At 45.9% G+C, this 12,035-nt stretch overlaps 1 protein-coding gene across 3 annotated transcripts in view; it reads right to left on the reverse strand.

Moving 5' to 3' along the window:
• The window catches only part of SMOC1 (SPARC related modular calcium binding 1), a 335,418-nt gene that overhangs the window by 13,239 nt on the left and 310,144 nt on the right, over positions 1-12,035 (reverse strand). For all 3 annotated transcript variants that reach the window (XM_075329900.1, XM_075329899.1, XM_075329898.1), the window contains exon 11: positions 2,596-2,843. In XM_075329900.1, coding sequence (XP_075186015.1) covers positions 2,596-2,843 — 248 coding nt within the window. The remainder of the gene's footprint in view (positions 1-2,595; positions 2,844-12,035) is intronic.

Consider the following 12,035-nt stretch of genomic DNA (forward strand, 5'->3'; position numbering starts at 1 on the left):
TTTGACTGTAGGGACCGTGTTCTTTTCTTTGAATGTCTCTTTTTTTTTCCCCTGTAAACTCTATGTTGATGGCTTTTCCCAAAAAGATCTACTTTTGTCTCATGTGACCAGAGAACATTCTTCCAAAACGTTTTAGGCTTTCTCAGGTAAGTTTTGGCAAACTCCAGCCTGGCTTTTTTATGTCTCGGGGTAAGAAGTGGGGTCTTCCTGGGTATCCTACCATACAGTCACTTTTCATTCAGACGCCGACGGATAGTACGGGTTGACACTGTTGTACCCTCGGACTGCAGGGCAGCTTGAACTTGTTTGGATGTTAGTCGAGGTTCTTTATCCACCATCCGCACAATCTTGCGTTGAAATCTCTCGTCAATTTTTCTTTTCCTTCTACATCTAGGGAGGTTAGCCACAGTGCCATGGGCTTTAGACTTCTTGATGACACTGCGCACCGTAGACACAGGAACATTCAGGTCTTTGGAGATGGACTTGTAGCCTTGAGATTGTTCATGCTTCTGTGACGCCCTGGGCAAGCCAGGGGTCACAGGTCATGACACCACCACACCCTACACCCCGGATAGGTACACCAAAGCTACACAAAAATCCTTGTTGCCTTCCTCCAGGGGCTGATGTCCACACCAGGGGGTGGGCCAGGCGGTTGGCTCCGCCCACCGAGGAGTTCACAGCCCTGGAGGCGGGAAAACCAGGATATAGAGATCAGTTTTTGAGGGAGTGAGAGTTAAGCTAGGGAAGTGAAGGAGTGAAGTGGAAGTGAAGTGGTAAAGGAGCAAGAGAGAGGAGTAAGGGTGGAAGAGAAAGTGACAGTTGAGGAAGCCTGAAGTTGGTCCGGGTGTGTGCCCCGGACTGAGACAGCAAGGTCAGCAGACGGCGGTGACCGTCTGCAGGAGAGGCTGCTTGGAGGTTGCCGAAAGGACCGTGGACGGGTGGTGGCCCGGCGGTACCGGAGCGGTATACGAAGAGAAGCCAGCGCCATTGGCAGGGGCCTTTCGGATCCCGGCAAGGCTAGGAGTCGCCGTGAATTTGCCAAATCCGTCAGTGAAGGGGACCTCTGGGTCTCCCAACAACCAAGTCCCGATTGAAGGCAACAGTCCAACCGTTAGAGAGAGACACAGCCACCGCCAAGGCACCAGTTTCTCAGGGCCACGCCTGCGGGCAAAGAGGGGCTCCTCCGGCCCATATCCAAGCCAGGGAGCGGGTTACCGGTGGGAACCCATCGCTACCAACATAGACTTAGGTGCAGGAAAAGGGACCGTCACCGTCAACTACCGGGGAAGAGCAACAGCAGCCGTCCGTGGGAACCGTCTTTCCAGCCGTGTGTTTTACCGAGAACTGTGTCCCCGTCTCAGGCTGAGTGAGTACCACAGTGCCGTGAAGCACAGCGCTGCCCCCGCGTCCCTGCACCCCACCAAGCCCTGCACCGGCCCGCCATCCCTCATCCTCCACCCCATCACTGGGCCCCGGGACAACCAACCTCTACCCACGGAGGGGAGAACTAACAACTCAGCTGCTCCCTGTCACCGCTCCCGGGATCCCCATACAGAGCAGCGGTGGTGTCCACACCATCACCACAACCGTGGGTGGCGTCACGGACAATAAACAATCCCAAAAACCAATCCCCTTTCACTCACTGGCGAGGAGCGCCGCTCGAGTCCCCGGGATCCGGCCCATCGCTCGAGCCACCGAGCAGCAGCAGGCCGCAGCAGCCGCGGCAGCCGGACCCGAGCAGTGGGAGAGCGCAGCGTCCCCTCCTCCGCCCGCGACACTTCCTCACAATTTGGATTCTCAAGTCCTCAGACAGTTCTTTGGTCTTGTTTCTTTTCTCCATGCTCAATGTGGTACACACAAGGACACAGGACAGAGGTTGAGTCAACTTAAATCCATGTCAACTGGCTGCAAGTGTGATTTAGTTATTGCCAACACCTGTTAGGTGCCACAGGTAAGTTACAGGTGCCATTAATTACACAACTTAGAGAAGCATCACATGATTTTTCAAACAGTGCCAATACTTTTGTCCACCCCCTTTTTTATGTTTGGTGTGGAATTATATCCAATTTCGCTTTTTGCCATTTTTTTTTCATTGAAGATAAATTAAATGAAGATAATAATACCAAAGAATTTGTGATTGCAATCATTTTCAGGAAGAAATTGAGTATTCTCTGACAGAATTGCAGGGGTGCCAATACTTTTGGCCAACACTGTACATGGTATTTTTTAATGGTCACCATATTGGTTATAAATACAGTATGTATATGAGAAGGCTGCCTCTCCAACAGGTAATGGGACATATCATTATTAATAGAGCGGGGTGACCATACTCCACCACTTCCACTAACTTCCCATCAGAAGACTTTTTAATGGTTTATTCCCATGAATTCTCCTACCTTCAGCTTTTGCAAAACTACAACTCTGTCCCTAAGCCCAACCTTAACGTAACTGGCTGGGAGTTGTGTCACCAGTCATACATTAAAGATCACTGATACAGACCATTATAAACGGACCGGTCACCTGCAGATGGGGACATAAAATAACCAGACGAAAAGTAAACATACTCCTGAAGAAGCGTCGGACAAGAGGGAGTACCTGGATCTTTGCGGACACCTAGACATCCTTTTAGCTCTGTGAGTGAGATGGTTTTGTCCTTGTTGAGGTCACAGTAGTCAGTAAAACGTCTGGCGCATTTCTTGGGCTTGGCTTTCTTCTTGACATATCTTTTGAAGGGTTTCATCTCCTTCTTGTTGATGTCTTCGCTGCCGTTGCTGTCTAGCTGACTGAAATACCACAGAACTACACGTTCTTCCAGCGTGTGGTTGGGATCAGGTTCTGAAAATCTGTAAAATATTACTTTAGCTTCACAGATCATTTTTTCACATTTTTTTTTTATATTGTTATCAGAACATTCATAGATTGAAGATTTCATTAAATGGACCAATACATTGCTTTTTTAAATTGATGCCACAACCTTAAAGCCAAATATATGGTGGGTAACAAACTGGGCAGTCGCCTTAAGCGGGCTTTACACGCTGCGACATCGCTAGCCGATGATAGCGATGGCAAGCGTGATAGCACCCACCCCTAGCGACGTCACTTAGCAGCCGCCCAATCAAAAAGGAGGGGCAGAGATGAGCGGGACGAACATCCCACCCACCTTCTTCCTTCTTCATTGCTGGCGTGTGGCAGGTAAGGAGAGATTCCTCGTTCCTGCGGCGTCACACGTAGCGATGTGTGCTGCCGCAGGGACGAGGATCAACTTCGCCCAAGCGACAGCAGCGATAATTTGGAGAGGACCCCCGTGTCAACGAGGAGCGATTTTTGGACGTTTTTGCAACGATCCAAAATCGCTCCTAGGAGTCGCACACAACGAGATCGCTACAGCGGCCGGATGTAAGTCACAAAATCCGTGACCCCAACGAGATCTCTGTAGTTATCTCGTAGCGTGTAAAGCCACCCTAAGGTCCATGCTTCCTACCAATTAAGTGGACGAAGCCTAAGGGGTACTTTGCACACTATGAAATCGCAAGCTGATGCTTGCGATGCCGAGCGCGATAGTCCCGCCCCCGTCACAGCTGCGATATCTTGTGATCGCTGCCGTAGCGAACATTATCGCTACGGCAGCTTCACGCGCACTTACCTGCTCTGCGACGTCGCTCTGGCCGGGACCCGCCTCCTTCCTAAGTATTTGGGTTTGTCAGCAGGAAAATAAAAGTTATTTTTCTTGAAAAAAAGAGGTGGGAAAAATGAAAGCACAAAAATGAAAAATTGCTCAGTCCTTAAAGGGTTAAAGAAGTTTTCAACTCCTAATGTGACCCCCCTTTCATTTGTCCTAACTATTCCTAACTAACACTTTCCTAATATACTCCTGGTCCTGTAAGCTGATCTTTCTGCGGCTCCTATATTCCTATGTTGGTGTTTTGCTTTGATCCTTCCGGTCTGGAGACAGGAAGCGGACTAACTGAACAGGGCACGTCACTGGTGGGTGCCAGGCTGCCTCTGTGAGTGACAGCAGACTGGGCAAGCATGCCCAGATCACACTTCACTCTACTCCAAAGCTGCTTTACAGTGCGGTGTTTTCATTGACAAATGCTGCAATGTGCCAATCATTTGATATTATATCACCCTGACCTTATGATATACTATCTAATGATTAGCATATCGCAGCACTTGTCAGATGAAAGCACTGCACTGTAAAACAAGCTGAGAGGAGAGTTGAGTGTGATCCAGACTGCTGTCACTCAGAGAGGCAGCCTCACCCCCATTAGTGACGTGCCCTGCTCAATTTGTCTGATTCCAGTCTGCAGCCTCCAAGGATAAAATCTAGAACATCAATAAAGCTATATACGCGCCCCAGAGAAATCAGCTTATAGGAGCGGGGTAGGTAGCAGTAGTATTAGGAAAGTGTTAGTTTGGAATTGTTAGGACAAATGAAAGGGGGTCACATTAGTGGTGGAAAACCTCTTTAATGACTGCTAATTTTCATTTCTTTATTTTTTTACATTTTTGCCTGTCCACGTTTCAGCAACCATAACTTTTAAACTTCTCACTCATGTAGCTGCATGAGGTCTTGTTTTATGCAGGATAAATAGTATGTTATAGCACTGTTTTGGAGTGACCTTTTTGTTTAGTATTTATTTTTTTACTGTTAAAGTTTCACACCAAATAATCCATTGAATGAATTCCACAGGTGATCATGGCTGTATTGATATCTAATGTCTCTGGGGAACTTACTATATTTTTGTCTTTTTTAAATTTTTTATTTTTTCCTGTAACTGGGGCATCCATAGGAGCCCAGGTTACAGGGAAAAACATCCCACTAAGGAGACAGATTTGGTAGAACTGATCTGGGCGTGCCAGGAATTAGCAACTTTGCTGTACTGAGTAGAAGCTCTGTGATATGTGATCGCCAGGTCCTACAGAAACATTGGTAGTGCTGATGTTTCAATTCACTGCATAAAACTCGCTACGAGTAGTGCAGCGTATCCAGCAAAAGAGAAGACATAAGCAATAAAAAAAAAAAAAGCTTCTGTCTTCTCTCCAGAATCTTAATTTGTGTCTGACAGTCAGGGACTGGATCTGCTCCTGTAGATTGCAGGAGCTTTAGTCCTGTGGCATACATTTACAATAGTGCAGGATTAAAGCAAAGAGCCAAAAAACGGAAATTTATGGCATTTTCAGGCTAATGTCTTTGCAGGTGAACAATCCTAGTTGAAATCTTTGTAACCTCATATTGTAACTGTATGTAAAGTTAGTAATGGGTTCTGAAGTCCCAAAATGTCATCCCAAAATAAGGAAAAATAATTAAAAGAAAAATAATACATATAAACAATTAAAACCCAGAAATAGAATTTGGAAGTTTTAAATCCCTTTCTATGTAACGTACAGGAACTTCTTCACAGTCCTGTACAGTAAATCTAGCATACCGGTAAAATAGAATGGAATAGAGGAGACCTAATAACACATGTTCTGCAGTAAACAAGTGTTTTACCGGTGAAAGGTCCATGATAATTAACACAGGGCAGATGCTGGGTGTGTAACACAGCCAACATCTGCCTCCAACAGCAGCAACCAGAACTCCGCTCAAATCACTGCTGTTAAACTCTTAAATGCCGCTGTCAGTAATTGAGTCATCTAGGCCGCACATCTGTTACCCGCTATTCCAGGAGACCATTAGCCTCCTCCAGACAATGCTATCGCAGATTATATAAAGCAGGCTTCACATGCAGCGACATTGCTAATGAGATGTCGTTGGGGTCACGGAATTCGTGACGCACATCCGGCCTAGTTAGCGACGTCATTGCGTGTGAAACGCAGGGACAACCGTAAACGATCAAAATTACTTATCTAATCGTTGATCGTTGACACGTTGTTGCTTTCCCGAATATCGTTGCTGTTGCAGGACGCAGGTTGATCGTCGTTCCTGCGGCAGCACACATCGCTACGTGTGACATCGCAGGAACGAGGAACTACATCGTACATGTTGCCGCCCGCAATGAGGAAGGAAGGAGGTGGGCGGGATGTTCAGCCCGCTCATCTCCGCCCCTCCGCTTCTATTGGGCGGCCGCTCAATGACGCAGCTGTGACGCCGCACGAACCGCCCCCTTAGAAAGGAGGCGATTTGCCGGCCATAGCGACGTCGCTAGGCAGGTAAGTCCGTGTGACGGGTGTTAGCGATGTTGTGTGCCATGGGCAGCAATTTGCCCATGACACACAACCGACGGGGGCGGGTGCTTTCACCAGCGATATCGCTAGCGATGTCGCTGTGTGTAATGCCCGCTTAAGGGTTGCAATGGCAGATGAGGGTCTGCTGAGTCTCCATGGCCATTATATTAAAAAAAAAAAAAAAAAAAAAAAAAAAATTAACGAAAGCATAAAAATTCAATTTACGCCTTTTCTTTCCAATTATAAAATAATAATGAAGAAAAACCCTTTGGTTTTGACATGTTCTTAGAAGTCCAGTCTGTGAAATTAGAAATTGTTTAACCTGTACACAGAAATATTATATTTTTTTTATTTCTATAGTGACAACATATTCCGCAGGACTTTACAACTGAGGAAAAGTGGAAAAAAAAAATACAAAATATTAAGGCCCTTGTGCACACACTGCGTTTTTTGCCTCAGATTTGCTGCGGTTTTTGCTGCAGAAAAAGTGCGGATTTTGTTCATAAACTTCATGCAGTCCTTCCCCAGCAAAATCTATGAGGAATCCAAAATGCTGTGCGCACACTTCGTTTTTTTTTCCCTATAGGTTTTGCTGCAGAATTTCTGCAGCAAAAAGAAGCAGCATGTGACTTCTTCTCCGGTTTTGCCATTGATAAATGGTTAAAAACCGCAGGGACAAAAAAGCAGAAAATCCGCACCAAAACTGCAGTAAAATCACATGTGGAGTTTGGGCGCGTTTTTTGCCGCAGGTCTGGAATTCTGTCAGAGGGTGTGTATTTTGCTTAAGAAATTCATCTACTCAGTGTGCACAGACCCTAAGGCCCTGTGCGCACTGGAAAACGGAATTTTCTTAAGATAATTCCGCAGGGTCCGAAAGATTACCGCACCCGCGGTTAAAAAAATGCGGCAAACCGCACCCGAAAACCGCATGCGATTTGCCGCGGTTTTACCGCGGTATTGCCGCATGCGGGTTGGTACATGTGCTTTAATGCATTCAATGCAATAAAACACATTGAAAAAAAAAGTAATTTCCTTCTGAGATAGATAGCAGACAGATAAATAGATAGACAGAAGAATAGAAGACAGAAGAATAGATAGAGGGATAGATAGATAGAGTCCCTGTGAGCACACGCTGCATTTCTCCCGAGCAGTAATGTGAGTTCACATTACCGGCCGTGGGAAATGCCCTGTGGTTACCTCTGCTGTCTCGTTGCGAGGCTGCATTCAGCGCTGTGTGTCAGTCGCGGCTGGATGCACGCATCGGAGGACCTCGGTGGATTACGCCGTAGCTGTGTGTTTCGGGGGGGGGGTTAATAAAAGGGTGAACTAGGGGCTTTTTTGTGTTTTATTTAAAATAAAGGATTTTTCGGTGTGTGTGTGTGTGTTTTTCACTTTACTTACGGGTTGATCATGTCAGCTGTCTCATAGACGCTGCCATGATCAAGCCTGGACTTAAATGGCGGCGATCCGCTGTCATTTAACTCATTATTACCTGGATAGCCACCGCATCACGGCATCTGGAAGAGCCGGGGACACTCTGGGACTGTCGCATAATGGATGCGACAGTCCCGGGGCAGCTGCGGGCTGATATTCTCGGCTGCGGAAGGAGGGGGACATTAAGCCTGCCCCTCGCCCTCCCCAGCCTGAGAATACCGGGCCGCCGCTGTGGGCTTACCTCGGATGGATGGTAAAAATATGGCGGAGCCCACGTGTTTTTTTTGTCTATATGTCCGTTTGCTTTCTATGTGTATTCTATAATGTTTGTGTGTGAGTGTGATCTGTGTGTATTCTATATGTCTGTGTCTGTGATGTGTGTGTGAGTGTGATGTGTGTGTATTCTATGTCTGTGATGTGTGTGTGTGTGTGTTTACTCTCTGCTCCGCTTCCTCTTCCTGTCATAATGACATCACTTCCCTGCAAACCGCAGGGCAGCGATGTACATTATGTCCCTAAAGACGCGAAATCCCGCAGGGAATAACGCAGGAAAACGCAATGAACCGCACAGAACTTGCTACCTGCGTTATTCCCTGCGGGATTTCACGATTACATTACAGTCAATGGAGTGAAATCCTGCAGCGACGTGCGGAAAAGAAGTGACATGCAATTGTTTTTGCTGCGGGAATCCCGCAGCAAAAAATGCAGCTGTCAAAATCCGCATAGTGCGCACAGGATTTTTTTTTCCCATAGGTTTTGCTGGTGAATTACTGCAGAGATGTTATGAACATAACATGCAGCGAAACATGGAGCAAAACCGCAGGAAATCCGTGGCAAAAACCGGCAAGTGCGCACAGGGCCTAAAATTGTTTTTGTGTTTGCTACACCACCCACAAATTAAAAGCAATAAAAAAAATTATCAAAATCCTAAATGTATCCTAAAATAGTACCATTAAAAAATATAGCTCACCATGCAAAAAAGCAAACCCTTAGGCCCTGTGCGCACTAGAAAAAGGATTTTTATCAAGAAATTTTGAGAGTCTGAAAGATTAGCGTACTTGCGTTCAAAAAATGCACCAATAACGCACCGAAAACTGCATGCGTTTTTACCGCGTTTTTGATGCGTTTTTTTTTCCGCAGGTTGGTCCATGCGTTTTTTTTACCATTTATCTAAGGCAAAAAACGCAGGTACCTGCAGAAAAGAAGTGACATGCACATTCTTTTTCTCAAGAAATTCTGCAGAAAGAATGTTCTTGAGAAAAAAACGCAGTGTGCGCACAGCTAATTTTTTTTCCCATAGGTTTTGCTGGGGAATGTCTGCAGAAAGGTTACAATCATTTTCTCAAGACATTTTTGCAGCAAAAACGCGGGTAAAAATGCAGTGTGCGCACAAGGCCTTAAGAGAGCTTCAGTGATAGAAAATTGATAGTTATGGGTCTCAGAAAATGATACCAACTAATTTTTTTATTTTTAGAAATTCTTTAAATTGTAAAAACAGTAAAAATAAAACTACTATACAAGTTTGCGATCACTGTAACCATATTCACCTAGAAAATTTTATGTTTCTCTAGTTTTTCTGTATGTATTTTTTTTCTTAAAGTGAATGGTGTCTACCTTCTAAAAAATCCAATATTTTTAGCAAAAATACACAAATGCCGCTATATATATATATATATATATATATATATATATATATATATATATATATATATATATATATATATATATATATATATAATATATTATATATACACACACACTACATATACAAAGAAATATATACATTTGTATATATATATATATATATATATATATATATATATATATATATATATTGTATATGGGGCATTTGTGTAGTTTTGCTAAAAATGTTGGATTTTCGAAGGTAGACACCTACATCTGTACACATATAATATACTGTGTGTGTGTGTGTGTGTGTGTGTGTGTTATATATATTAAATTTATATATATATATATATATATATATATATATATATATATATATATATACAAAAAAATATATATACTTTTGAACAAAAGAGTGTAGACTAGCTCACCTGCCTGAGCTCAAGCCCCAGTGTCTCAGTCCTCCTTATTGCACGGACCCGAAGTGGGAGGCTTCTAAGAAATGTAGAACAAAGTGAAGGAAGATCCAGCAAGGTAAGACGACTCCAAAGGGCAATAAAAGGAGTATATATTTATTTTTTCTTTCCGACTTTGATATACAAAGATAAACATTCCAGAGCTCTTGACAGATAGTTGTATGCAAGGTATACGCAGTATGGACTACACGCTTCGGCGGTCACAACCACCTTCTTCACGGTCTCAAACCAAAACACTTTTGGCTTGGGACCGTGAAGAAGGCGGTTGTGACCGCCGAAACGTGTAGTGCATACTCCGTATACCTTGCATACAACTATCTGTCAAGAGCTCTGGAATGTTTATCTTTGTATAATAAAGTCGGAAAGAAAAAAGAAATACATACTCCTTTTATTGCCGTTTGGAGTCTCCTTAGCTTGCTGGAACTTCCTTCACTCTGTTATATAATTGTGTGTGTGTGTGTGTGTGTGTGTGTGTGTGTGTGTGTGTGTGTGTGTGTGTGTGTGTGTGTGTGTGTGTGTGTGTGTGTGTGTGTGTGTGTGTGTGTGTGTGTGTGTGTGTGTGTATGTATGTATGTATGTATGTATGTATGTATGTATGTATGTATATATTGTGAGGTAGCACGGTCGGCTGCGCAGCAGAAGACACGGGATCCAGGCATGAAGGTTCACAGCACACGGTTTTAATGTCCAAACAAAAGTCCACAACAATATACATGTGCCTCTCCAGCAGAGAGCTCAGGGAGTTCTGTTCACTCCCCCACACCCGGCACACCTGCCCTCGTTCCTGATTCTATTTAACCCTTCCTTCAGCCTGTAGGGAAACAGCATTAACCCTAGAGTGGATTTACTTTCTATCATGGAGTGAGCACAACCGGGGCGAGACATACCGGCCGTCATAGATAACCCCGGTCACAGTCTCACATACCCCCCCCCTCAGTTCAAGCGTGCGGGGTTGAACTCCCGCCATCAAACACGGGCCGCGGGACAAGGCATCGGCGTTGCCCTGCAACCCACCGGCCCTATGTTCAACCGTAAACCGGAAGTTCTGCAGAGAAAGGAACCACCGGGTAACCTGGGCATTCCGTTCCTTGGCGGACCTCATCCAGACCAGTGGAGAGTGATCCATCGCCAAGCGAAACTGCCGTCCCAGCAGATAATAGCATAGGGACTCCAAGGCCCACTTGATCGCCAGGCACTCCTTCTCCACTACGCTATAATTCCGCTCGGGAGGGGTGAGTTTCCTACTTAAGAAGGTGACGGGGTGTTCCTCCCCCTGAACCACCTGAGACAGCACTGCCCCCAGGCCGACCTCTGAGGCGTCAGTCTGTACTATGAACTCCTTCCGGAAATCAGGGTGTACAAGAACGGGCTGTCCGCACAGGACCCCCTTCAGGGCCCGGAAGGAGTCCTCGGCCTGCGGAGTCCAGCGCACCATGACGGACTTCTTGCCTTTGAGAAGGTCCGTCAAGGGGGCTGATAGTCCCGCAAAATCCTTTACAAACCTCCTGTAGTACCCCACGATACCCAGGAAGGCCCTAACCTGCTTCGTGGTCAGGGGTCTAGGCCACTTCTGGATCGCCTCAACCTTGTTAATTTGAGGCTTAATCACTCCTTGGCCTATCACGTAGCCCAAGTAGCGGGCTTCCGTGAGTCCCAATGCACATTTCTTGGGATTGGCTGTCAATCCGGCTGTTCGAAGCGCGTCCACCACCGCTTGTACCTGTTCCAAGTGGGTCTGCCAATCGGAGCTGTAAATAATGATGTCATCCAGGTACGCTGATGCATACGCCTGGTGGGGTTCCAGCACTAAGTCCATCAACCTCTGGAACGTGGCCGGAGCGCCATGTAACCCAAAAGGCAAGACAACATAGTGGAAGAGACCCTCCGGCGTAACAAAAGCGGTTTTCTCCTTGGCGGACTCCGTTAGTGGCACCTGCCAGTACCCCTTGGTCAGGTCGAGCGTGGTAAAATATCGCGCCTGTCCCAGCCTATCAATCAGCTCATCCACCCGGGGCATGGGGTAGAGATCGAACTTGGATATTTCGTTCAATCTCCTAAAGTCATTGCAGAACCTTAAGAAGTCATCGGGTTTTGGTATTAGGACAATCGGACTAGCCCATTCACTCCGGGATTTTTCGATGACCCCCAGGCGTAACATTGTCTTTACTTCCTCCGATATGGCTTGTCGTCGAGCCTCCGGTACCCGGTATGACTTCAGGCGTACCTTCAGGTGGGGCTCGGTGACAATATCATGTCGTATCAGACTGGTCCTACCGGGCAGCTCGGAGAAGACATCGGGGTTCTGCTGAACCAACCGTCTGGCCTCTCGCC

This window comes from Anomaloglossus baeobatrachus, chromosome 12 (genome assembly GCF_048569485.1).
Source record: "Anomaloglossus baeobatrachus isolate aAnoBae1 chromosome 12, aAnoBae1.hap1, whole genome shotgun sequence".
NCBI lineage: Eukaryota > Metazoa > Chordata > Amphibia > Anura > Aromobatidae > Anomaloglossus > Anomaloglossus baeobatrachus.